The following is a 27251-nucleotide window of genomic DNA, read 5'->3' as shown; positions in this document are numbered from 1 at the left end:
GGCTGGAAAATTTGTATGAAGCTGAAGTACCTTTCTCACTGCCATAATAGTAGAAGGTGTGATGGCTTAAAGCGCACCATCTCTTCTGCCACTCTGTGCCAAAAAAGCTGTGATCTGTGGAGGGAAAGCCAACAATAGCCTGAGCATAGATCATATAGATCATTTTCTGGTTTATTTAGAGGGCAAATTAGAGCTGTGAGTTGTAGGGCCACTGCAAAGAAAATGTACCAAAAAAAGCAATATAGGGGATACAGTCTTTTAAGGGCAGCATGTGTTCTAAAAAACAAGCAAAAAAAACCCATAGTCTTACATTATTGGCAGAACACCCACCTTTTCTGCGCTTCTCAAGGTATCCCGCTTTAAAGACAGACGTCAGGTCCTGAGCTGCCACGGGTGGGGACTGCTGGGCACCTGGAAAAGAGTTGAGGAAACTCAATCAAGTGGGTTCAGTGTCCTCTCTGAATCCACCCTCCTTGTTTCAATACATACAAGTGAAAATTACATTTGTTTTTAAAAAGCTAAACATAGCAGACTCTTTTATCATGCATTCATTCGGCGACTGGTGTTAAAACAGGCAGCAAAAGCCACTGAGCAGCGTGGTGCATCTCTACGGAGGAGATTCCCAACTTCAATGCAAATGTTCAACTGCTGTGTCAAAGTTGCTCTGTGTGAACAAGCAGCCATGAAGCTGGCAGCTGCTTACAGCCCATAAACCCCAGACCCCTGATGGCCATTTCACAAGGATTTCCCTGATTCTCAGTGATGAAAAGGAAAAATCTTGCACACCCTGCCATGATGGCGCATACAGGGTTAAGCTACTGTATACTGAGGAATGTTTTTTTTCTCAAACTACAGCCGTGGCAGTAATTTTCAGTCCCCAGACTGTGGCTGAGAGCAATAAAGCATGCTCTAGCTGTCAAAGGGGTGGAGTGAAAGAGGTGGTGGGAGTAGCAGTTGTGTCCCTAAATTGCTCCCCAAGTATGTTGCCAAGTGACAGTTGGAATGTCTCCCTCATTGTGCCACTCAAAGTCACTTTCTCCAAGGAGCAGACCCAATGATTTTCATGCCAAGATGCAATTTTCTGTACTTTAATCCACAGCTTGTTAGCAGTTAGCAGGTCAGCTTCGGACGTCTGCTGAGTGGCTTGCAGCTTACCTTCACAAGCCTCTTCGTCTTTGTCTGTGCGCTCAGACTGCAGCGACCCTCCGTCGTTGTTGCTGTCAACTTCCTCCTCATCGTCTGAGTCATCTCCACCTAGCAGAGTAAACAGCGTTGTGTAGTAATAGTACATGTTATGGTGCAACACAGTGGTTCCCAGCCTGTTGTGCGCATCTATGAGGTGTGAGCAGCTCATTTTTTGAAAGTTTTCAAAGCCTGAGGGGACTAAAATACGCAGCATTTTACCAGAAATTATAGAGAGAAGTCTGAAAAATAATCAAGTTGGGGCTCCTTGAAAACAGCATGATACATTTTAGAGGTTTATCCAGATATGATCGATGTGACCCATTTTGTGACCCCTTAGATTCATGCCGTGACCTCTGTGTGGGGTCCTGACCCCACGTCGGGAACCACTGGTCGAACAGATATAAACCCCTGGATTATCATGAAGAGTAAAACTCACCTTTCTCCTTGAAATCTTGTGGGAAACTGTTGAGGAGACAGTAAACGGACGTTAACTCTTGACATTTTGCATCAGGATCTTTGAATATTAGCTCAGGTGACCAAAGTCCACAACACAGGAAACAGACATACCCCAGTTTGACCTCTTTAATCCGCTTGATGAAGGCTTCTCTCTTCTCTTTTGCCTTCTTGCTTAGATTTTCCCCTTTTAATCCATCGCAGAGGAAACTCTCTAGATCTAAAAGACAAATAGCAGGTGAAGCATTTACACAAGCTGCTGTGACTGACGGTGGTGTTTTATTTGGCAGTGAAGTGGCCCAACACACACACACACACACACACACACACACACACACACACAGCAGCAGAGGCTTGCAGCTCTGTCAGCGCATTGTTTGATACTCCTCTGCACGAAACAAACAGCAGCCGGCGAGACGTGACTGAAACTTTCTGCCGTCCATGTTGACTCTGCGCTTCCTCTTTTAACCAAACGCTCTCTTTCAAACTCAACTTTGCGCAACAAGCCGTGAAAGAACAGCGAAAACAACCCGCGGGTGCAAAGGTGCGAGGATGAGTCGATGTTTTACCTGAAATGAGCGTCGTCAGCTCCTCGGGAATCGGCCGCATCGTGGCGAGAGTCGGTTCCAGGCAGCGATGGACCGTCCGGCGCCCGAAGCTTCGTCTGACACGGAAGCGGCACACACGGAAGTTGATGCGCTAATTATTTATCAGTGACCGCACACTTCCCAGAGCCGCCTGGTGTTCAGCGCCCGCGCTGGCTTTTATTGCTCCATCAGCTTGTATTTTTGACTGCTGCTGATGAAGAGGAGTTGATGCTTTAATGAGCACAGACTCATTTTACAGACCAATAAAGTCAACGGATAAGGCACCATCATATTTTTGATTCATTCCAGATAATATTTCTCTGGCGCTTGAGCCTGTCACTAACTCACTGGACACACTGGGCAGTGTCTTTTTTTTTTTTTTTTTACAATGATGCAAGCACTTTAAGTTTATGAATATGTCAACACTGTAAATCTAATCAGGGATCATTAGTTGAAAAAGGCATTTACATAAAACTGCTGTAGAGGTTCCTGTGCCAGTATTATTCTTCGAGCAGCAGAGTCTCTGCTGCACTGCTTTATTCTGATCATCTTGCATTGCGTTTTAAATGCTTCCACAATCATTTCATGTCGCGTTTGACACCGTTTGCGTTGTTCAATCAATGAGGAGAACACTTTTCCAACATATCTGGTGCAGTCAATGAACCAGCGCCGGTGAGAGTGAGAGAAAAAAAGCTCCCTTCTTACATCAAACCTGTGCCTCCTGGTGTATTCGGTGGCATGTTGTTTATAAAGGCTTCAGTCATTCATTAGTCATCTTCTGACAGGCAGTATCCAGGCTGAAAGACAGAGCCTTTGAACTGTATAGCCTGTTGTTGTGGAGAAATGAGACAGAAATGTCAGTGCGGCTCTGGAGGGGCTGCTGTGTGAAGGGATTCAGCTTTTGCTTTAGCTGCAGGTGGTAGCCCGTCACACACACGCGCACACACACGCGCACACACACACACACACACACACACACACACTGTTTGAGTCCAGCAGCAACACCCACACAGTATCTGTTCTATTTGTCTGAGTCAGATAGGAAACTCTTCCACACTCCTGCTTTCTATCTTTGATGGTGTTGAAATGTCATAGATGTGGATTCAGCTAGTGAGAAAAAGGAGCATCAGATCTTTGGGTGACTGTCCTGTAATATACAATCACGTTCCTCATGTCTGAATGCCAGATGACACCTCAGATCATATTCTACCGTTTCATCGTTGCTTCTGCGTACGTCCTCTGATGTCACTTCCTGTTCAGTGTGATCTGAGTAGCCAATAAATTCTTTATGAGGCTCAAATCCTCTGTGGTCATTCAAAACCTGACCCCGTCCTGACCTGGCAGTAGTTCCTCCCAGTATGGAGAGGAGAGGAGAGCTAGCTTGACCTCTGACCTGTGTGTGTGTGTGTGTGTGCGTGTGTTTGTGTACTTCTTGTACTTAGCAACATGGTGGGGACAAGAACAAGTTTTTAACCAACACAAGGGACATTTTCACAACTTCAAAGGGATGTTTTAAGGTTGAGACTTGGTTTTATGGGTTAGATTATAATTCGGTTTAGGTTTAGGTTAGGTTTATGTTCGGATTACTTTAGGTTTAGGTTAGGATTAGGGTAAGGTTAGGATTAGGGTTAGGTTAGATTTAGGTTAGGATTAGGGTTAGGCATTTAACTGTGATGGTTATGGTTAGGGTAAAGGGGAAGGGAAGAGGTAAAGATTGTGTGTGTGTGTGTGTGTGTGTGTGTGTGTGTGTGTGTGTGTGTGCATGCGTGCGAGTATGTGAGTATATAGTTTCTCCTAAAGCTTCATCTACTCATCTGTCATCTCATAAACTCCTCCCTGCGATTGGCTCCTTCCCCTTTACATGTGTGTAATCGCTCACTGCATGTTGGCCAACCTGTGTTGCTCAAAGTCACCGAACTCTTTCATATAAACTACATAATAAATAAACGTCAATAATCAGTTAGTATGATCTTTTGTGTTGGGCTCATACAAAGAAGGCTGCAGAGTTTGCTGAGGAATAAGTGGTCTGACCTTTTTTTAAAAAAAAAACAAAACAAACATATGATGAGAAAGAGCATTTGTGGTGAGTAGCCTGTGGACACTAACAGTGTGCTCTCAGTATTCAGAATGAGTTCAGTGGCTCCTGCACCAAATCAGATCTGACTGCCTCTCTGCCTCCTGGGCTTTCAGTAATTTCCTAGTTAGTCCTTGTTTTCAAAGTGATCACAATTAGCCACCGCTTAATACCGTATCTCAGTAGGAAAGGCAGTTCACCACCTCACCCCACAAACATTAATATTATTATTATCATTAAAAACCTGAGAGCAGCATGAAGACCACCGAGGCTGTAAATTAGTCCAGCTGCCTGCAGACTCTGGTCAGAGTAATCCATCAGTGTTAATCTTATGATTCCAGAAACAATCTTTGACTTCAGCTTGCCCGAACGTTTAATAACAGTAGCCTGTCCTAATAATGATAATAAAAATGATAATAATGACAATAATGATAATAAAAACAGCCAAAGCTGTTGCAGCCCGTGACAAACGCCTCTCTGTGTGCGCTTTATTTAGCCGAGGCTCAACTGGTCCGTGAGAAAAAATCCTTAAATGTGACGAAATCCGCTTTTGTTCGGATTTTAAAAAACCGACCTGCATTCACATTATAACAATTAAACATAAATAAATGGACTTCATCCTTTCTGCTGTTTGACTGATATCTGAACATAGTCTTTTATTTCTTTCTGTGTCGTGCACAAAAAGCCGATCTGGAAAAAGAAAACCTGATCTCGGCTGCGTCGAGTTAACTTTTAAACAATTTCAAAACATAAAAACTTTTTTAAAAAAACACAACGAACGGCTTAAGGCGCGATTCTTAATTCAAGAAAAAAGATCGTATTACATAGCGGATCAGGCAATAAACAAGCACCCTCAGTGCTGTGAGTTTTATAGGCAATAAAATTTAATTAGAGAGCCAAGAAAAGTCATAGCTTTTGGCCTGGGACTCCTAGCAGGCAATTCTCACTGCAGATTTTCTTTTTCTGGGTTTAAACATGCGGAGGCAATCAATCTCCGCTTTTTTTTTCTTCTGGTCAGATAAATCACGATGCTTTACCAGAGCCGTGGTCAAGCTGTGACGATCTTTCAACCAGAGCTAGGAAAATTCTAAATAAATATGTAAATAAAAAGCAAAACTGTGATGCATCTTTGTACAATTTTCATTCACTCGCGTTTCATTTGTGTATCATGGATTTGTGTGTTCACTGCATCTGTTTCTGTTGAATAAGTTTGAGATTACAAAATCAATAGTGTCTTTTTTTCTACAAGAGCATATCATCCTAGACTGTAATTTAGAAAATATCCTGCGGCTTTTAAATTAAACAGTTCATATTCTCCTTCTTTGAATACTTTAAGTAACTATTCAGCATTATGAATTATGCATGAACGTAATTCATTTCTCCTATGGCCAAAACTCTTAAATATCTTCTTTATGTTTTTTAATGTAAGGGTGTAAAATCAATAAGCTCTCCAAACTTTCTGATGGTGAAATAAGACGCTGCTGATTCCAATCAATGTAAAGTTTTATTTCCAGAAAAATATTCCGCTCAGTTATAGTCGAGGTCCATATAAAAATAAACTGTGTAACGTCCTCTCGCAGCGCACAATAAACTGCCCATTTGGGCCAAATATTAGCTTTGTTGCTTTTGCTTTAACTTACCTTGTTTGTGAGATCTATTAATTTCCCCTCAACGCTACGAAAATAGACTGAACACAAGCGTCTGAATTATGGTAAAACATGTTGAACTGTTTCAATAGCTCAGGTTTTGCAGGTCGATTGTTGTGAGTGTTTCTGAGAAAAGGTCAAAAGTTTCGGAGGATAAAGGCAGTGGACTTTCTGTCGAATCTGACAAACTGGGTGAGAAAGACGAGGAGGATGAGAAAGCTTGGAAATCCTGCAAGGAAGCGTCCAGGCCCGGGGAATGAGCATTGTCCGGGCCTATTGTTGACACGCACATGGGAACAGTGGGTGCCGGCTGTGGAAGATGTTTCAGATTTTTCTCATTGCTGCTCAAAGGAGCGACAGTCGGGCTTTGGTTGTCCCCATTGTGGCCGCTCTGACACTGCTGTGAAGTCAAGGTATTTTGGTGGAAATACCGCTCTCTCTCCAGGAGGGTCCCGGCTACGCTGCCGCTGTCCGCCTCCTGCTCGAACTCGTCCTCCGGCCCGTCGTCCAGGCACGCGTATTTCCCCTCACTGTCCCGGTTCTCCTTGCAGTGGGTCTGCCTCTTGTGTTTCATCCTCCTGTTCTGAAACCACACTTTCACCTGCTTCTCTGTTAAATCCAGCAAAGCGGCTATTTCCACCCGCCTCGGTCTGCACAGGTATTTGTTGAAATGAAACTCCTTCTCCAGCTCCAGAAGTTGGGTGTTGGTGTACGCAGTCCTCAACCGCCGGGATGCCCCTCCACCACCCTCTGGGACCTCTGGTGAACCTAAAATATATATATATAAATATATATTTTAATCACTGAAAAGCTGGTGATCAAACATAAAACAGCAATAAGGCTGTGTGTGTGTGTGTGTGTGTGTGTGTGTGTGTGTGTGTGTGTGTGTGTGTGTGTGTGTGTGTGTGGAAAAACAAGCTCCACGGGGGCAAACTTGTGGCGAGCAGGCAGCGGGACCGGGAAGATTTATGGGCCCCATGCAGAATATGATGGGTCTGCGTGGACAGGACAGGACGGACGGTGAAGATTAATGCACATGCCAGCTGCTGGCCCGTGTAAGAATAATCTATCACTCTCCATTACTGTCAAACATTAACACTCGTACACTGCATCACAAGTCAGTGCGTTACTTGATGAGATTAAGCATGTTTAAATCAAAATCCCATACAGGTTTAAAAGGACGCCCACGCTGCACAATTAAGGCTCGGGACGCGGCTCCTTGTAGAGGGGGAATCCTCAGACAATGAGGAGCCTTTTACGTGGAGGTTATTAATCATCGTGTCTTGCCTTGGGGGGAGAAGTAGAGTGGCGAGGAGTCAGCCGGTGTCGCAGAAGCAGCAGCAGCAGTCTGGTTTCTCTTGATGCTTTTCTTCTCCTTCATCCACGGGTACTCCGGGGGCAGGGAGGCAGCCTGCAGCGGGCTGCAGCCTCGCAGAGCCTGCTTGGAGCGGCTGTGGCGTGGGTGGGTTCCCGGGTTCAGGCCGGGGATGGTCTGCTCAAAAGGAGGAGGAATCAGTGTCGACTGTGAAAGCGCCGAGCTCTTGATTGATGAACTTTGAAATGCATCACCGACAGGGTTAGTGAGAGATGTCAGGCACTCAGCGAGCGACGGCTGGCTGTTGATAAAACCGCTCTCTCGCCCAAATTCGTAATTCATCTCCTCCTCCTTGTCTCGAAAACTCGTTGATTTTAAGTTAATTCGGATTTAATAAGCAGTTTATTTCCATAAACTACTAAACTGGATATAGTCGCATGGAGACCTCTATGCCATAAACTATTGCTTTCATGAGGACATGGTTGGAATTAGACCGTGCTGCTTGTCACATGATTACATCTGCCCAATGACAATTTGGGGTTTTTATCAAAAGAAGCCACTGTCCCCTGTGATTGATCGAGAAAGTCGGAGGGGTAACGCCTCATTCCGGGGGTAGGGGTTGCTTTATTTACACTTTTTTTTTTTTTTGGGGGGGGGGGGGGGGGGGGGGGGGGGGGGTTTGTTCACCACTGCCGCCCCCCCTGAAAATGCACCGTGCCTTCTTTGCGCGTCCACGCAGTCTGCCGTGCGGATACGCGCGTATGAGTCGTCCTACGTGTGTGTGTGTGTGTGCGCATACATGTTCTATGTGCGTTTATTTCTAGCGTGGCACTCCACAAATCATTTCAGCACTCCCGGTTGTGTCTCATAACGCGACGACGCCCACAGTCGTTATCAGTGCCAAGGCGTTAATCTTGAGACTATCATGAAAGGTTTGCATGTAGAGGAAAGCTGCGCCAGACATCCAGCAACATGTCCACCCCTCCCCCAACACACGCACCCACACAGACAGGAGAGAGAGGAAGGAAGTTTTTGTGTGATTCGTCAAATTTTGGCAGAAATGATATTTAGTTGTCTTGGCTACTATTTATATGAACTCTACTAAAAAGCACAGCATTTTGTGCCAGTGTAAGAGAGCAGTTGGGCTATTTAACAGACATTTGTCTCCACATTTTATGGCTCCCTGCCCCGCATCCCATTTCATTTATTTTATTTCACCTGTAGGGATAATGTTGACCGAAGCCATCATCCATAAACTTCAGCATTACTGGCTATAACATAGCGCAGAGTACAAATGATTTGCCACTGTGGTGCGAAGCGGAGGAAAGGTGCAGGATCTGATGGCTGTTTATTGCTCAGGCTCTAAACAAAGAGCCCTGGTAGCCTGTGTGTGATCAATCTTTCTCGCCAAAAGGTCTGACAGCTCCCTGCCCTAAGAACACATTTAAACCATCTAACACTCGCTTAGATCATATATGGCCAGGAAGAGGACAACCACTCTCTTGGTAGGGCTGTGGGAGAAGTTTTCAATTTAGAAAAGTGGGGATTTCTTCAGAAACACTGGATGAGACGCACGGCCATTACGCACAGAGCCTTTTTTTCCCTCTCTCTCTCACTCGCTCGATAATAAATCAGAAATCCACCTAAAAGACCGAACTCTGTAATTTTTTCGTTTGCAAAAGGGACTTTACTGGCACAGAAAAAAACACAGAAGACAGGAACGGACTTGGTTAGTGGTAAAGAAACGAATGGAGCAGCTTTTACATAGGATCAATTGTTTGCTGAGGTGAGTGGGTGTTGGCATTCAGCAGAAATCCCATTCAGTCTCATACCTTTCTCTCTGTCAGTGAGCGTCTTTCTCTGGCCCGTTCGGTTCCCAGATTGATTCACTTTTACCAAACTAGCTTAAAATGTTTGATTTGATTGCATATAATTGTGTATTTTTTTTTCATGTACTCTGAAATCTAGACAGATCATGACAACGAAAAATACCCTAATCGAACCTATAATATTTGCCTGTAATATAACTAATGTAGAGATTAATTTACTTTAAATGTATCTGTGCTTAGCTCACTGTCAAGCATTTGTGGCTATTTCTGCAAATAATTATCCAAACTAACCACATTTATTATTCCTCTTCTTAGCATTAACTGATAAATGATGGCTTATATAAACAGCATCAACCTGGACAAAGCGCACGGATTTAAGTGGACACAGGTGTAGAAACAGAACAATGATAGAGAACAATGGACAAATACTCCTCCACAGTATTTGCTGTAATAGAACCTGAACACTGCATGCTGAGGCTTGAGCATACTGAGCATTTTATCTTGCCGCTAAATTCTGATTTATGTGCGCTGCTCTTGCTCGGAGACATAAAGCCGCGTTTCGCTGCTTGTTTTGAACGAATGCAGACCGGGACACGGTGTCTGGACGAGCTGCGAGCAGGATCGGCACGGTTCCCGTCTGTTCCGAGACAACAAGAGACATCTGGGAAGCAAAGCAGGCCAAACCTTCCACCAGAATTGTTTTTAAGAAAAGAATATTTGAAATACCACGCTGGTCCTTTCTGTGCTGTGGAATTACTTTCATTTACGGTGATGGGAATGTTTATCCCTACAAAAAAATAAATAATTAAACAATTACCAAATGTGCATGTGTTTTTGTTTTTTTAATGTGAAACAGATAGTAAAGTCTCATTGAATGTGGAATGTACACGTTTATTATACATGTATTACACATTTTGCATAAGCGAGGTTATGCAGTTTAAAACTGTACGTAGTGAAAGGTTTGAAAGTGTTTATCGCAGTGTTTATTGCATGTTCTTTCCGTCATTAACGCTGCTTTATATCATATATCACATCATATTCTGTCTATGGGGGGAAAACTGGGAAGAAAAACAATACAGCGGCGCATTCAAGCCATGTAGTCCTTCTGGAAAACACATTTAGCTCTCTGTGTGTGTTTGTGTGTGTGTGTGTGTGCGTGTGTGTGTGTGTGTGTGTGTGTGTGTGTGTGTGTGTGTCCTGGAAACAAAGCGGTGTTCACGACAGGATTTTCACATTACAGTTTTATTTATTGAGCCCCCTGGATTCATGAGAAGATTTGACAGATACTTCAGGCGCGTTCAAGGGCCGCAAATCAGACAGTAATGTGCAGAAATATCGCGATAAGTGAAAAACAAAACACTCATATCGTCATTTTGGGCGCTTTTATACCTCTCAGAAAATCAAAGGAGATAAAATATAAGTATAAATACAATAAATAATATAATATAATATAATATAATATAATATAATATAATATAATATAATATAATATAATATAATATAAAAACATTTGGGTTCATAGCAAAGGGGTAAAATAATACACAACCCACCTTTTAAGAGGCAGTCAGTCAGCTCTCTTCCTCTTTAATTCAAGTGTCCGTGCTCAGTTTGCCTGTAAGTAAAGGCAAAAATGCATATGAACATGGTTTTAGGAAGGTCTGGAAGCAAATAGCATACTTTCAGACTGATGTGAGGTTGATAAATAAAATATATGTAATGTAATGTAAGGAAATGCAGTGTGGACTGTAAGTGGCTGATGAAAGAGGCTCTCTAGAAAGCAAACGTCAAACTCAATGAGTCTATTTACCTTAAAAAAATTGCATTAATGTGAGGTGTTATTGGTGTGCATCAAGAAATAACCTGCAAACATGTTGAGGCCTATATATGTCACCTCACTATCCAAATCCAAATCAACAGACCTTTGGCAGTGAAGATAGGTGAAACACACACTCATGTGCTCATGACTTTACTACCCTGAACTTCTCCAGCAGAGTTCACTCATGGCCTCCTCTGTCACCGGTGGAGTCGTGAGGTTTGATGTATAGGGGTCATGGGAGGTCACACTGCAAACAACATCCAAGCAACTTTCTGTTCCCCTGCTGCACAGCTCCTCAAATGGCTGCTGGCATGGAAGATATCCATCCGACCATGCATGAGGGTCAGACCGGAACGCCATCTATGCACAACTGTTCTCTAGCCACTGACTGTACTGAAGATTTAGTGTAATGGCACAAGCTTATCATGATGTAGAAAAATGTGAACATCAGTTGTCTGCAATATCTTCACAGTTTTTCCCAAAAAGGAATAAAAAAGACTTAATGAGATACATGTGGATGACCTTTGGGGGTGAGAAAGGGGGGAAAGGGTGAGGCAGAGCTGGAGGGAGGTTGGGCGGATGTTGAAGGAAAAACCAGGAAGGGAGGGGAGGCTTGTTGGGGTATCTCTCACTTTTTAGGAACTCAAGTTCATCGCTCAGTTGGAGTCCAGTGAGGTCCAATGCAGCTGCTGGAAAAGGGGAAGTGATGACATGGCTCTGAAAATGTGTGTATGTGTGTGTGGGTGGGTGAACATGTATTACCCGTGTTGTGGGGGCATAAATCTGTTTACACAGTCACATTGTGGAGACTCGACTTCCTTATGGGGACGGAATGCAAGTCCCCATAACATAAATCATTACGTTTTAAGGTGAAGACATTTGTTATGGTTAGTGTAAGTCTCCAGGAAATGAATGTAAGTCAATGTAATGTCCTCAAAAGTAATAGAAACACTACTTTACGTGTGTGCGTGTGTGTGTGTCTGTGTGTGTTTGTGTCTCTGTGTGTATGTGTGCATGTGTATTTCATGTAGGCATATATGCTCACACATGCATGTGTTCACACATTTGCTTATTCATTGACTCCATTGATATAAAGTTACATATTGCCTTCTATATATGTAGGCCTATAGCATTTTATATCAGTATATGTAGCAATTTATCATTGAATGTCATAGCTACAGTTGTTCTGTTAAACTATTCAAAAGCACAACGTGGGCTCATTTGATAAACTATTGTGCTTTTGTCTCGGAAGCTGCAATAAAATGTAAAGGAACCCCTGGCCAAACAGAACCCCACTTTAATTAAATGAGGATCTTCACAGAGCAATCTATGCCATAGATGACGATAAAATGAAACAGAACACGCAGCAGGATTAGATGATTTACGACACTAGTGGTGTAGGGCTGTAACAAATGGGGAGTGGTCTCAGTGTGCCGTAAACGCATAACCCAGTTTGAACATTGTTCTTCAGACGAACCGCTGCCTCCACCTGCTGGCGGTCAGTGCACATTAGCACTCAGCTCCCCATCATCAAGACTCTGGTGCCTGTTCATTTAAGTTTTTTAGGTGTTTTTTTTTCTTTTTTAAGTTAATTCACTTCATTTTTGTTTTTATTTTCATCTTTTACTTTGTTCAACAATTTATATATTGTATATTGTGGAATTTATTTGTGTGTGTGTGTGTGTGTGTGTGTGTGTGTGTGTGTGTGTGTGTGTGATGTCCTGACTGAGAGCTCTGCTGCGACAAAACAACAAACGGATGTTTCTGCACCGAGACAGTCTAATTGTTGGTAGACGGTCATAAAGTAATTTGACGTTTAAAGGCAGACCCATCTGCAGTCCTGCCATGCCATACACCTCGCCTCTGTGTGTGTGTGTGTGTGTGTGTGTGTGTGTGTGTGTGTGTGTGTGTGTGTGTGTGTGTATGTGTGTATGTGTGTATGTGTGCGTGCTCCAGGCCTATCGCACAACAATATCACATATTTGACTGTTTGCCCGAGCCTCATTCGAAATGCTGCTTTACTGCTGTCACAGAGCCTCTACATGCTTTGCTGTTTTCGCACCTTATAAACAGTTAAGACTGTGATTGTGGTTTTATTGCACGAGGGCATCTAGTTTAGTTTGAAGGCCGAAAACGTCGTACACAGTAATGCACACACACGTGTGATGATTCGGGCAGTAATTCAGTGCAAGCTTATCAATAAATACCGAAACGTGCTTCGTTGTTGTTTTTATTTGCTCATGTCTTTCGTGAGTTTGTATTTATAGTCGTTACAAATGAAATCTGAAATGTGGTCTGCAAACCAGCAGCACACAGCGGATTTCATTTCTCTGAAAGCTTTTCATCAAAGAATGTCTAAAGATAATTAATTGCGGCCTTTTTTCATCTTTAAATTCGCTAACCAGGACGCCTCGACTCTTAAAACAGCCAAAAAGTTACTAGCCATATTACAATCAAATAAAATTCCTCTCTCGTTCCTGCAGTAATATTATTGTCATATATAAATATTATTATTAGAAACACAACTTCGTGCCTGTAACGTTGACAAAAGGGAAAATGCACGTGGAGAGGCCTTCGGAAGCCTTTTTGTGGCTTATTTGGGTTGTTTGCGCCATAAAGCTCAGTGGTTAAAAACCAAAAGACGCAGTAAAGTTTTTTTTAATTCTTTCTTCCCGAAATAAAAACAGGTTTTGAGTTCAATTCATTTTCAGTGACAAAAAATGCAACTTTTTTCGAAATAGTTTTGAATTTTTTAAGGTGAACAGAAGTTGTACGTTAGGTAAGTTGCAGCATTTTATTAATTCATAGCATATGTTTTATTAAAATATGTTATAAATGCGCAGTATGTTTAAATATTGAGCAAAATGATAATAAATTCATGAGACATAATAATTTTCTCATGTGCTATACAAACTACTCTTTATTCTGAATGAAACCAGGAACGACGAGGTATTTCAAGTGTGCACAGTGTTTTCACAAATGGATCAAAACCGAACAAACACATGTAAAAACAATAACTTAAACAATGAAATAGGTAGCTGAAAGACATTCAGGTAGTCAAGGATCATTTCATGCAAATAACAAATGGTGTGTAGTTTACTATTTCTGTGCGTAAAATACAGCACGTCTAAACTCCGACGAGGCACTTTGTCCTCTCACAAACATCAAACACTGGATATCACAGGGGAAAAAAACATCCAGCATTGTTTTAACGACACAAACTTTACAAGAACATGTGTAACAGGTCAGGAATATTGAGGACAGATCCCCCCCGCTCCCCTCTTCCTCCCCTCCCTCCCCCCTCAGGCTCTAATCCATCATCAGTCCAAAACAAGTTAACTGTCTCTCCGCCGGTCTTTGTTTTCTTTCTTCATCTTCATCCTGCGGTTCTGAAACCAGATTTTCACCTGTCTCTCGGTCAAACTCAGCACTCTCGCTACCTCGTATCTACGATCCCGTGGGAGGTACATGTTAAAGAGAAACTCCTTTTCCAGTTCGAGGATTTGATGCTTTGTATATGGACAACGCTTTTTTCTGGTGGGCTTTGCGTGAAGCCAGTTGGACGATGGGTTATCTGGAAACAGGGGGTCAAAACCAGGAGACAGGAGAGTTAATGCTCTCAAAAGAGGATTCAAAAACAAGTGTGTTACAGGCTTGACAGTTTGGGGAGGACATGCTGCTCCTGGCAAGATTGTGTATTTGTAAAAGAAATTATTTAGGATTTATTTTCACTCTGCCTTGCGCAATTTGAGGACTGAGGATAGCAAATTCCACACCAAATTCCTTTGTAAATGTTGTATAATTATACAGTGATGAGTGTCAAACACCTTGAAGTATATGCATGTCTTACTTTTACAGATTATCGTGTTATTGAGCTATTAGACTGGTGTTTCTCATTGAGCATAAACCATTTTTTCCATAGCAAAACAAAAATACGCACATTTTTGTACTACGACAAGCCTGTGAGTTCCTCCACATCCTCAAGCCACTAATGCCATTTTCATTCACCTGAGCCCATAGAGTGACCAGAATAAAAAGAAAACACCGCATTGCTTACTTGCATCTATCTCCCTCTCTTCCCCTGCTGACGGGCTCTCCTCAGCGGCTTTCGACGTGGACGTGGTTTCGCAGGGAATCTCCGCAAGGGACGCTTCGTTCCCGATGTCAGACAAAAGAGGTGTGTGCGTCTCCAAAGTTGTACATTCAGCACTCCCAATCAGAGGCTCGGGTTTTATCTCGTAATGCATGGCTGTCGATGGTAATCCCGTCAAACACAGGGACGCGGAGACCGGATCCAACGCCCAGGAGCGCGTAAACATGCCATCGCTGGCCCCGCTCGTGTAATGGTGATGTATATAGGTCGGGGTGGCTGTGTTTGGAGGGTGGGCCGAGATGGGACTCCAAGATCCTCCAAAAATAGAAGATTTCGCCTGCAAAGGGCAAGACTCGTGTCCGCCATATTCGGTGAGCATCGCCTGCTCCACCCCTGCAGCTGATGAGTACCTCGGTGCCATATCTTCCTGCTCGGGAAGAACAGGCGACTCAACGTAATAGCTCGTTCCCAACGTCGACATTGCAAAGATGCAAAAGCAAAGGAAAAAAAAACAGCGCGTTACAGTCCTGCGATGCTTAGAAAAAACAGATTCATTGCATGTATGTGCTGCTTTCCTGCACCAGCAAGGGGCTCAATGCGTCCAGCAAGTTGAACCTTGCCCAAGACTGGATAGGGCGCCCCAAACACGTGACCGTGGGACAGAACAATAAATAATAAATCAGCCTGCTGCTCAAGTAAATGGCCACCATTTTCCCCCACCATATTTTAATAGCAAATCTGCGCTCCTTTATTGGGAAATATTACGTTTTATAAGCAATAAACGTTATGTATGTATTTTTATCAAGACTTCTTATGCTGGTGTAATCGAACATAGTTGTGATACAAGGGAGCGGGGGGTGGTGGGTGGCGGGTGGGGGGGTATTACTTTAAAGCCTCCATTTGTGAAATCAGCAAATAAGCTCCTCGCTTAAGAAAAAATAAGTATATTCATAAAAACCTAATGGAATGATTTATTCTACGAAATAAAAGACTTTTAATAATAATTTAATGACCTCCATCTGTAAACTTTTTTCTTTGGCAAAGAAAATTCTGTTTCTCATCAGCGGCTTGTATATAAACCATTTTCCAGGTGTGTCAAATGGGATTAAACGAGCAGAGATGCGTTTAAAGCATCAGTGGAGGTTAGAAAATGAAAACATTTTAAGGGACAGCTTCCAAGATGCGCATTGCTGTGTCTGCAGGGTTGTGGGTGTACTTTGAAGGCAATCTACAACGGAAAGTGCAGGCGAGGTTATTTGGGTGCTATATAACAGTCCTTTTTATCACGGGCAATTGGGTTGTTTTTCTTAAGGTTACAACCTGGCTGTCTAAGCTAAATATCACCAATAAAGTTCAGCCTTTGTGTCCTTTCTCTGGCGCAAGCAGACGCATCCGGCATTCCCTACGGCGAGGCAACTGGCAGACTGCAATGATCATAACCGAGGCCTTGTCTGTCCTCTCCGCCTCTGCTGGACATATACAAGCCTTAATCCTTTCATTCCGCGGCCTGCGTCTTTACTTCCTGCTGTTTAGATCGCACAGAGACGCTCAAAATCCTTTGCAGAGGTAGTCTTCCATTAAGGACATAGTCTAAACTTTGCATCTCTAAGATTAAATGTGACCATGTTCAGATGCGCATGTCTGTCACATGAAGCGCTTTGGCTTCGTAATGAAGGAAAACAAACCAAAATAAAACAGAAAAATCATATCAAGAGCTAATTTTTACGCACAGCAATAAAACACTTTAGTGCACTTTTTGGACTAATAATTTTTGTGTTTGAAGCAGTCCGCGTGGAATTATTAATAAATTCGACCAGTAATTAATAGTGATTCACTTTGCATGATGCGACGAGTTTTACTGAGGTAATCAAGGCAGTTTCGAGTTGTGGGAGAAATATTATAGCCCAACAACATGAGACTACCTAAACCACTCAACAGCCCGCTCTCCTCTTCAGGAATATCTCTAATAATGTGTTTTTAGCGTTTTCAATGTGTAAACATCTCAGTGTAACAGCTCCACCTGCAACAATTTTAGAAATCTGTAAAGGCGCAAAAGACAGTATTTTGCAACATTTTCTAACTGTTTTAGTCCAGATGCGTCGTTACTTAGACTTTAAAATTAAGCGTCCTAACATTGAAAGAAGTTACTAGTGTCTGTCTTCGTTTTTGCAACAAGAAACCACTTTTTTCATGATTTTACATAAATTTGAATTAAATAATAAAAAAAAACATGCATTTCTTCCCACTGTGTGGTTTACATTTAAGTCTGGTGTCAAGGACAAAAGGCATCGAAGTGTGTACAGCCGCCAGACATCTATTACAGGCCTAAACTATGAAGAACACCACCCTCTACAACTGTAATAATATTTACTGTGCACAAAGCGGACCCAGTCCAAAACACAAAGGCATTAGCAGCATGCGCTGTACCTGTGCCAGCTTTAAGATTTAAACACCGCGCAGCTCCTAATCTGTCTTCCTGAATGAAATAAGAAGTCTGCACTTGCAGGGATGGTTTTATTAATTTGACCAGCAAAATGTGCAAATATTCATCAGACCTCTTGGGTTCTTCAGCTTAGTCACATAAAGGCTTACGTGTAACTGTAACACAAGTATCCCAAGGATTAGTCCAGCATGCAAATTCCAATGGTTCACTCAGGTTGAATATACAATATGTACAAGCCTGAAGCTCTGAAACATTGTGGTCACATTCTGAACATTTTAAACACAATGGATCAACGTTACAAATGTAGCCATTTATAAATACATATCCACGACAAAACAAAACAGACGTGAAAATAAGAACAATCAATAAGTTAGCAGTAGGGTCCTGTTTTCCATGGACATTCTCACAGTTGGGTGGGTTGGTGGGGGGGGGCTCTGCACAGCGCCCTTGCCATGGATGGAGGAGGGCGCCAAAGACGTAGACAGTCTCATGAGAAACTGAAGTTGCTGGAGAGCTCTCGGATCCTATTCTCCCGGCTCATTTTTTTCAGTTTCATCCTCCTGTTTTGGAACCAGATTTTGACTTGCCTGTCAGTGAGGTGCACACTGCGGCTGATCTCCAGACGACGCTCCCTTGTCAAGTACATGTTGAAGAGGAACTCCTTCTCCAGCTCCAGAGTTTGGTGCTTGGTGTAGGGGCAGCGCTTCTTTCGGCCACTCTTAGCTGTGAGCCAGTTGGCCGTATTTTCAATTTTTCCATCTCCTACGATCAATGAAAATGAGATAGGGCGTTAGGCAACAGGTGTGTCAAAAACAAACATCATACCTGGAGGACAGCCTTATATATTTGCTGGAAATTGCAGAGCAATAAAATTGAAAATCAAAAATAAACTAAACCTGACATGCTCAGTGAATAAAATTGTGTTTTTACTGTAAACTACTGGAGACAGGATTTGGTATATAAATTCTACTAGAGCATACATAGCAGTGTAGTGCATGATTTCTGCCTTCTATTTGATTTTTTTATTACCATTTTACGCACAGCCACATATCCATGTGGATATTCCATACAGTTCATATATAATTCAGCATTTTACCAGAAACTGCAATTTGCCCCGTTAAACCTTAATCACAGCAGCCTGTAGCAGACTGCACGTTTATTAAGACATAAAACACAGTCTGCTGAAATTATAGCAAGGCCTGGACTACTGGTTTGGCCTTGTTGTTAATAATAGTTAAATATGAAAATATTCAAAAACACAAGAATAATTCATGTGCAGGCCTGTCTGAATAGCATTGCAATAAAGCACAGCTACAGCAGCCTATTTGTGATCTAAAACGCAGCTAATAAAGCACAATAGCTCCGATCCTCGGCTCTGATTGGTTAAGTCACCTTCAATTTCGCCTCATGCCAGATAAACCGGTAAATATACAAGAACGTGCACCTGTGAGTGGCTGACCTAAATATTAATCCTCGAACAGAAATTCAGCATTCACACTCATGCAGCCCTCTGTGGCTCGAAAAAAAATGGAAGCCTAAAAAAAATATATGTGCCTGCCTTTTATGGCGTCTGCTATGTTTTTTTTTTTTTTTTTTTCAGCATATATCTGCAGCGTATGTCGACTCTTCACCTTTGACGGGCTTTTCTGGACACTCCGCACCGCACGTCTCGGCAGGCTCAGGGGAGGATGAGCTTTCCGAGGAGAGGCGGCTGTCCTCCTCTCTGGCCGGGGCGCAGGGCGCGGGGACAGGCGCCTCCTCGTGGCTCTCCCTCCGCTCTGGCTCAGCAGAGGCAGGCTGGGGCTGGGAGGGCTGGCTGTCCAGGCGGGCAGGTCGTTGCAGAGTGTAGTGATTCATGTTTGGCTGGTCATCATGGTAAAGCCTGGAGGACGTGTATGTCTGAGACAGGCGGAAGTAGCCCGGGACCGGCAAGGTGCTGCCGGTGACTGGGCATGATGCAGTCGAGTAGGAAATGTCATCCACTGTTGCTCCTTTTGGGCATTTGTCAGACTCGTAAAGGCAATATGCGCTCTCCTCTTTTATACTCGGTGAGAACGAACACTGAGCCATATGCTGGCCGCTGGGCTGATCCACCCGGCAGGACCTCGACGTTTCCAGCCACGCTTCCATCCCTTGAACATACGGAGCAGGAGAAGGGATCACGCTTTGGGTGCTCGGCTCGTTGCGCTTACCGATCCCCGGGAAACACGAGCCGCCGGAGAGTCCATATGAATATTCCGACGCCGGTGGCAAATAGACCCCGTTACTCTGGTAATACGAACCGCTGTCGGTTCTCACGTTGATTAAGGAGTCCACGAAAAACGAATTTCCAGCCTGGTTGTTGGGGCATGACATCGTTGTGGTATAATTTGACGGAGGATGAAGATAGCCCTTTCTGGCTGACATTTCTTGTGCAAAACATTGCTGAATAATTACTGATACTCACGCTTCTCACTGTAGCCTGCAGCCAATTAAAACACCAGGCGACTGCAGACTCCTCCCAGTCCGGCCAGGCAGCTCCACAGTGTCGTATATTTTGTTTTAGGCTAAGTAAAGAGGAATCTGTGGGGGGAAAGTGGCGCATCTGAGGGTTTTAGCTAAAATCTTTAAATCTCCTTTGAATCTCACATTCTGAGCCTCGATCGCCGCCTATAAGTCCAGGGCTGCCTATGTAAATTCAACATCAGCCCCTTTTTGACAACTCAGTTGTTGAAAGCTGTCCCTAACAATTATGTACAATGCATAGCTTTATGGCCACTTTTACAGCACTGTAAAAATGAAGGGTTCTAGAGGTGCCTCTGAGAAGCACGGGGTGCATCAAAAAATCCAAAAGGTCCCGTGTGACTCTGGTCGCGGGACTCTTAACCCTTCTTGTGCCGCTCTGATTATTATTATAGGACTATTTTTAAAATTCCTCATGTGCCAGCCAGCAGCAGAGCGGTGCTCCATCTTGCAACACTGCTGGTCAAACCAGTGCAAAGTCACCCGCTTTAGCCCTCGAGCTTATCTGATTTGTGGTGTGAATATTGTGGGTGCAAATGCCATGATTGCGTCCAGACACCTTTTACTGCTCTGGCTCTGTTGAGCGTTTATAAAGGTGACACGCAGGCACACGGAAGCAAGCGCCACAGTTGAACAATGCCCCGGAGCTACAATTTTCTTAATGGCCACCTAATACTGGCAAGACTGTGAGAAATTTAGTTCGTTACTGAATAGATTGGAATTTGTTAATTTGGCTATTATCTCCCCAGAGAAATACTGGGAATTCGTGTGAGTGTCTGCATGTATTTACTAGCTATCTATCTAGAAAACACACAACAATAAACACACCATCCCCGTTCACTGAACTCTGAATTAATCTCAAATCAAAGCCTCTTTATATCCACTATACCCACCAACAAAATGCTCAGTGCGCCGTTTAAAGTGGTTTTAATGATTTGTTTTGTTGTTGTTGTTTTAACACACATCAAAGATCTTCACCACATCTCTCAATATACTCTTTGTCCTTTTCATGACATTTTGTGAGACAACAGGTCCACGAATCTGTGTTGGAGACAGGCCCAACGGGAAAAATCTGGAAACTAGTAACCGTGATTCAGGCAGAAAAGAAAATAGCACGCAACCTATGGAAATAGGTATATATCTTATATAAGGATAGACATTTAGTCCAAATTTAGAAAAAACAAGGCCAATAATCTGATATGGATCACTTTGTAAATCAAAGTCCACCGTGCAAGAGAATAAAGACTGGATATTAGTTGCTTCTCATCATAAAGCAAACAGGCCTGGACTGCTACAGTATTTAAAATAGAATTTTTAAAAAGTCAGAAATACATCAACCCATGCTTCCTTAGACAGTCAGTAAGGTTAGGAGTTTATAACACAGGTCTACAGATTTAGGTCAGCATAAAAATGTCTCCAAAGGTGGGTTTACCCTGAAATACAACATCGGCCACCTCCATTTTCCTATAAGTCCGGAGCCATAAAGTCTAGAAATGAGAGCTACAGTTTATGTACAGCCATTTTATATGGCGTCAAACCTGCTGCAGTCTAGCCTCAGTGAATGATAATAATCATTAACCCTATTGGATATTTCCTGTGATGTTTCAGTGTGCGCTGTGGGTGAGCTGTTCTTATATTATTATTCCCATAAAACTTGTTTTTTAATTCATTCAATTACTTTTCTTAAAGAAATGTTAGAAAATTATAAGAATAATAAAAAAAATCCTGACTGCTTTGCGTCCAAAACGTCTCTGTGTTTGTGTGTCTGCCAGCGCGCACGAACAAGCGCCCAGCGTGACACACACAGGACGCACACAGCAAGATGAATCCTTATATCAAACAGAACAAATGGTCTATGGGACAAGTTCCTATTTTCACGTGTTTACATTGTTTACGCAACGACTAAACGACATAAATCAAGGCTAGTATTTATGAAATAAAGTTTAATTTACGTTTTAAACTGCATGAGGATTATACAAGTTTGTGAGCCACTAATTATTTGGACTATAAGGCCCATGTGATCTTATTTCTTCGTGCGCATTAGTCACTCCAGGCCTACAGCGTCTGCAAAACTGCAACCTGAGAATCTGCATTAAATTTGATTCTCAAAGAAACCAACATCTTTTCTTGCACAGTTTTTCTAATTTTGCCAGTAATACTTTCATTACATCACAACAGCTCCACCTTACATGAAAAACAGCATCTTGAGTGCTTTTCAGATGGAGATGAACTGATAAACAAGAAAAATAGAGCCCCCACTTTCTCAAATCACATTAAAAACTGTCCCCTCTAGTCAGAAAATGCACATGACAACATTTCTGTGCCTACCTGAGCAATGGAATCCTGAGGCGGTAACATACTTTAAAGCAGATGAGCGTTGAGTCAAAACTTCTTTTATATTTCAATTCACGGCAATGACATTGATCTGAGGAGCGCCACCCAGTGGGCGAAGACGGCAGGCCTACACTGCAACGCAACACAAATGCGGAATATTCCTACCACCGTAAGATGCTGAAACAAATGACGCCGGAAAGGTCCGTGGACACAAGCTTTCAGTGCTCCCAGCCGTTGTTTTTCAGCCCCTTAGTCACAGTTAATAACCTTGGTCTCAGACGCTTTATTGCACTACACTCCAAATGCTCCAGACGAATCCGCGTTTTATGGCCAAGTTACTGGAGCAACTGGGAGGATGTGCAGCAATCAAAGCGGAATTCCTGGGAGCCTCACAGGATGCACGGTATAAGGAAGGCATCAGGGCCCTCATTAGCTTATGGCAGGCCATTCATGTTGTTTTCAGGGGCCTGATGGTGGATATAAAGCCACCTGAACCCAATTTTTACCCATCTTTTTATGCACGCGGCCTTCGTTCTACCACCCTTCGCAGGTTGACATAAATCTTGACGACCTAAATTCATAGCCTGTTTATTTAGTTACAAACAGATGTAAGATGTGTGGATTAAACCACTCCCGATAATAAATGAATGACCATACAGAGAGTGATGATTGTAAAGTCGATCTGAAGTTCATCCACCTCTTTATGTATCCGAGTGTCGCATATAGGCGGACTCTGAGTGGATGAAATGTGCGTCGTCTTACAACAGCTACTCTGATGAGAGCACAATCACACAAATAGGTTCGTCTTCTTCGGCCTGTTCCATCTGCATGCATTCAAACAAGTGTCAAGATTGATTCACTAAGGCTAAGAGGCATGTTAGGTCAAAAATCAGCCTTTCCTTTCTCAGAAATGAATGAACCCTTTGTAATGGATATCAAATAATAACTGCAGCGGATCCCATTTCCAGCCATGAGGGAATAAAAAGCATCAGACGTACGCATCATACACCTGATACGATCCACGTGATGGCATATAAAGCAAAATATGGGATTATGTTTCATTTGCTCTTTTATCAACGAGCATAATCCAACTTTACGGCCAACAAAGCGCTTGTACTGAGGGTCAGGCGCAGATGTTGAATATCACTGAAAATCAGATTTAAAACGCATGAAACGAATGGATTGGTATCAGATTATAACTATTAATTTTAGGGGACAGTTGATCACCGCCAACAGTGTCAGATGAGCAGGCGTGATAGTAATTCCAAAACACACATAACAGTTTCCAGTCACCGGAGTTGTATTTGTACAATAAAGTTAAAAGAGAAGGACAAAGAAGGAAACACAAACAGCAGTTTGTTGTCAAGATTTCATGGCCACAAAAGTTGCGTGTGCGTGCGTATATCTGGGGAAACAATACAAATTTTTTTTCTTCTTAATTGCGGTACAGCAACATCCATGTGTTATTAAATAATATAAATTCAGACACATCATGGTTTTCCGCGTAAGCACACCGCACACGCAACCACGTCACTTTGAAATTTGGAAAATTGTTGATTGGCCGATTGGAAGACTAACAGACCTATAATAATAATAATAATAGTAGTAATAATAATAATAATAATAATAATAATAATAATAATAATAATAGAGTCAGCGGTGTTTAATGACAAAATAGTGTATAAATAGTAGAATTCTTTATGAAGTCTGGCACAAAAAACTCGTCATCCAGATAAGATGCAGTTGTGTAGTCTATAGATGAGGGGGTGCGTGGCTGCATGCCAGTGACAGTCTTTGTTCAGTTTTTATAGCAGGGGGTTTGTGGTGTAGTACTGTAAACGGTCTCTGTTCAGCTTCTTCTCCTTCATCCTCCTGTTCTGAAACCAGATTTTGACCTGGCGATCTGTCAGATTGAGCATCCGCGAGAGCTGCAGACGCTTCTCCTTGTTGATGTAAACGCTGAAAAAGAACTCCCTCTCCAGTTCCCTGATCTGATACTTTGAGTATGGACACCTCTTCTTGCGCGTCCTCTGGCCACCTGAAAAACGGATAAATAAAGGCAGAGGTCACCACATGGCATATCATGCACACAATGCAACAACACGGAATCGTTAGTGTAATTCCTGCTTTGAAGCTGCAGTGGTGGTCTATCATGAGCTGTGGAGTTCAAGTGTTTCCCTCCTCTCAGGCCTGCAGGACCGGGATTTGTAAACAGAGACTGGACTTGATAGTGAGGCATGTTGAGCATGAAGGATTGCATGTCGGAAGTAGTGAAAACTTACTGAAATGTGTAAAACTATACTGGCTGCTTTTTAAGAGTGAGGGCGTGGGCCTAAACCAAACAGTCCCGAGTATCATGTGTCTGATACGCTTGTGTTGTCCGCTTTTGATTTCACTGTGCGTAAAGAGCTGTTTTGTCAGTGTTTTAGTGGCAAAATGTCCCGGAAAGCAGTTGTTGAATGAAATCCTCGCAAATCCAGTGAATTTGTAAACATTTATCTTTGAATAAGGAGCAGGGCTTAAAGCTAAATCTGGTCCAAAGTCAGATTAAAATGCCTGAGCAGCCCCCTTTAGTCAACTCAGAATAAACCGAAATAATAAATCCAAAAATACACATGCTACAAGAAATATGATGAACAAATTTAACATAATCACGTGGGCACAAATATGAGAGGCTTTGGGTTCATCTAAAATGTGTCATTTCAATCGTATTTAATAAAATGACTTGACATATAAATGTTTACAGGCTCACTTTACAAGGATTTTTAAGCGCACATGCGGAGAAAGAAGTGGCGACGTTGTTTGAAATCTTGGAAGACAATCTTAACGCCAAAGTCTTCACGGCCAATTTCAATCCCAAGCACGTGATCTTGCCGTTTATAACATAGTTTTGTTATAGGGTAAATCGGCAGGCCCTCCATAAACCTTACGTGCTTATAAAACAGCATATAAAAAGCTTTAAGAGCAGCGCGTTAGATTTTTCTCCTTCTCGCACTGAGCGGGGCTATACTCACTGCTTTTGCTCTGTTTCTCCTCGCTGTGGCCGGAGGACGACTTGGGGCTAAAGCTCTCCGCCGTGTCCGAGCCCGGATGAGCCGGAGCGGGGCTTGTTTTGGCGGCGTGTTTGTCCGCGTCCGCCGCATGTGCTGTCGGGGTTGTGCTGTGCTCCGAGCTCCCGTAGGCAGTGTCGAAGAACTGGTCGAAAGCCTGCGGCAGGACGCCGTTCCTGCCGACGCTGCCATAAAATCCGTGCGCCGGGTTGGAGGAGCCGGAGTGGCTGGCGCTGGAGCCGCCTTTCACCAGGATCTCTCCCCCCCGCGAGGTCGGGCTCGTCCAGCCGTCCCTGTGCACGATGTCCTCGGTGTAGCAGTGTGATAGGCTCCCCCTGCTGTGGTGCCACTTGCTGGAGGTATCAATCCCATAGTCTCTGAAAGCCACATCTCTCACGGACGGGACCTGTGGCAGGGCTGAGGACTGGTAGGGGTATGTCATGGGGCAAGAGGACTGGCTCTGGGTTAAATAATGAGGGAGACCCGAGAAGTCGGCTCCGGAGACGTAATAAGTGCAGCTCGGTAAATACATATTGGAGCCAGAGATGCGCTCATCAAAATCCATATTCTGTTGTTGGAAACGTCCTATAATAATCCTCGCATAGTTCCTCCGCGGCGCTGCGCTCCAGTCACTTTGAGGCAGACTGGTGGAGCAGAAATCCTTAGACGTACAAGCTGACGTGGGGATCCATCTCTATCCATTCCTGAGGGCCAAAGCCATGTGACCACTGGCACAAAATGACAGATAGCCTACGCCTCAACGTGTAGGCTACGAGTCAATGAGTTTATAAAGTAGACCTTTGGCGTTATGGCAAAGGGAAAAATACTGAGGGGGATATTTTGCATGGACACAATTTAGGCTATTTTGAGAGAGACAAATATTTAAAGCACGGCTTCAGTTTCACTGTAGCGCTTCAGTGGGGTTACTTCTATCTGGCTGCAGACTATCATCGTTAAATTACCACATTACAAGGTAGAACAAAACGGAGAATTGTACCCAATTTCATGCCAAGCTGCCTAACCTTCCGTTTTGTTTTGTTTTTGTGTGTGTGTGTGTGTTTTTTAGTTTGTAGTTTTTAAACCTAACCCTCACCTTAACCCTCACCTTAACCTCTGCGGAGACGCCTAAAACATTTTAAAGACTAGGAGCATATTTTTAGACCGAGGTAACACGATTTAGACTTTGCGCTGCATCTAAGGCTTAATCTTTGCGGCACAAACAACATTTCACTGGCCAGAGCAGAGCGCTTGTCAGGTTTGATAGGAAAGGTTTTACCGCAAAAAAAAAATGTTGGCCTGTACGCGCGCACATGCGTCAGTTATTTGGAGGCTATTTTTTGACGAATTGATTCTATTTTAGATGATTCCATCATTGAGCCAATGGCAGGTATGAACTCGTCGTCTGTCTATGTGGATTTCACGCAGCTCCTCTGGTTATATATAGACAAATCTTGTCCACGAGTGGCGGAGCAATGCGAGTCATGCTGCGCTCATGTCAGGCATCAGTCCAGTTTGGCACCAGGCGACAAAAACACAATAGCCTCTAAAGACAGGCTCGGTTACCTCTTATTGTGCTGTGTGTGTTTTTTTCTGGACCAACATGTTCTGGATCATCAAAGCGTGCGAGCCTCGGCCCCTCTTGCAACTTCATTATGCGCAAATGCATGTTTAAGTGCGTGCTAGTTTGGTGTGCCTCTGCGCATAAAAGCTGCCATTTCATAATGTCTGCCTGTGTAATTATCACGTACGGTTGCACGGAACCACCAGAACTCGTGCGTGTTGTGTTCTGAGAGCTTGTGCAAAAATAAAATGTTGAAATGTGAATTAGAAGAGGGCCAGAAGCGGCCTGAAAGACGTTCGTGTGGGGACAATCAGCTGGAAGCTTGAATGTAAACATCCAGATGTGTTTTTGTTTTTTTTTTCT

The 27251-nt window shown here is 43.2% G+C and overlaps 5 protein-coding genes across 5 annotated transcripts in view; all 5 read right to left on the bottom strand.

Moving 5' to 3' along the window:
• Positions 1 to 2340, bottom strand: part of skap2 (src kinase associated phosphoprotein 2) — an 8877-nt gene extending 6537 nt beyond the window's left edge. Inside the window, exons 1-6 of the mRNA XM_041942281.1 lie at positions 2208 to 2340; positions 1753 to 1858; positions 1622 to 1647; positions 1156 to 1254; positions 331 to 411; positions 31 to 114 (exon numbers count right to left, since the gene is read on the bottom strand). Of these exons, the coding sequence (XP_041798215.1) occupies positions 31 to 114; positions 331 to 411; positions 1156 to 1254; positions 1622 to 1647; positions 1753 to 1858; positions 2208 to 2247 (436 nt within the window). The 5' untranslated portion in view covers positions 2248 to 2340. The remainder of the gene's footprint in view (positions 1 to 30; positions 115 to 330; positions 412 to 1155; positions 1255 to 1621; positions 1648 to 1752; positions 1859 to 2207) is intronic.
• A 2814-nt stretch (positions 2341 to 5154) lies between these two features.
• hoxa2b (homeobox A2b) lies at positions 5155 to 7714 on the bottom strand. Its single transcript, XM_041942151.1, has 2 exons — positions 7233 to 7714; positions 5155 to 6713 (listed from the first exon to the last, which is right to left on the bottom strand). Exons 1-2 carry the CDS (start codon positions 7600 to 7602, stop codon positions 6031 to 6033), a joined length of 1053 nt encoding a protein of 350 aa, XP_041798085.1. The 5' UTR covers positions 7603 to 7714; the 3' UTR covers positions 5155 to 6030.
• A 6526-nt stretch (positions 7715 to 14240) lies between these two features.
• On the bottom strand, positions 14241 to 15479 carry hoxa9b (homeobox A9b). Its single transcript, XM_041942364.1, has 2 exons — positions 14963 to 15479; positions 14241 to 14479 (listed from the first exon to the last, which is right to left on the bottom strand). Exons 1-2 carry the CDS (start codon positions 15477 to 15479, stop codon positions 14241 to 14243), a joined length of 756 nt encoding a protein of 251 aa, XP_041798298.1.
• Positions 15480 to 17928: 2449 nt separating this feature from the next.
• Positions 17929 to 19847, bottom strand: hoxa10b (homeobox A10b). Its single transcript, XM_041942363.1, has 2 exons — positions 19073 to 19847; positions 17929 to 18203 (listed from the first exon to the last, which is right to left on the bottom strand). Exons 1-2 carry the CDS (start codon positions 19845 to 19847, stop codon positions 17929 to 17931), a joined length of 1050 nt encoding a protein of 349 aa, XP_041798297.1.
• Positions 19848 to 24082: 4235 nt separating this feature from the next.
• Positions 24083 to 25892, bottom strand: hoxa11b (homeobox A11b). The gene is made up of 2 exons (XM_041942882.1): positions 25292 to 25892; positions 24083 to 24315 (listed from the first exon to the last, which is right to left on the bottom strand). The coding sequence occupies exons 1-2, from the start codon at positions 25890 to 25892 to the stop codon at positions 24083 to 24085; spliced, it is 834 nt and encodes a 277-aa protein (XP_041798816.1).
• Between the last annotated feature and the right edge of the window lie 1359 nt (positions 25893 to 27251).

The sequence above is a fragment of the Chelmon rostratus genome, chromosome 8, assembly GCF_017976325.1.
Source record: "Chelmon rostratus isolate fCheRos1 chromosome 8, fCheRos1.pri, whole genome shotgun sequence".
Classification (NCBI taxonomy): Eukaryota; Metazoa; Chordata; class Actinopteri; order Chaetodontiformes; family Chaetodontidae; genus Chelmon; species Chelmon rostratus.
Note: the sequence above shows the minus strand (reverse complement) of the source record. Positions and strands in the feature narration are given on the sequence as shown.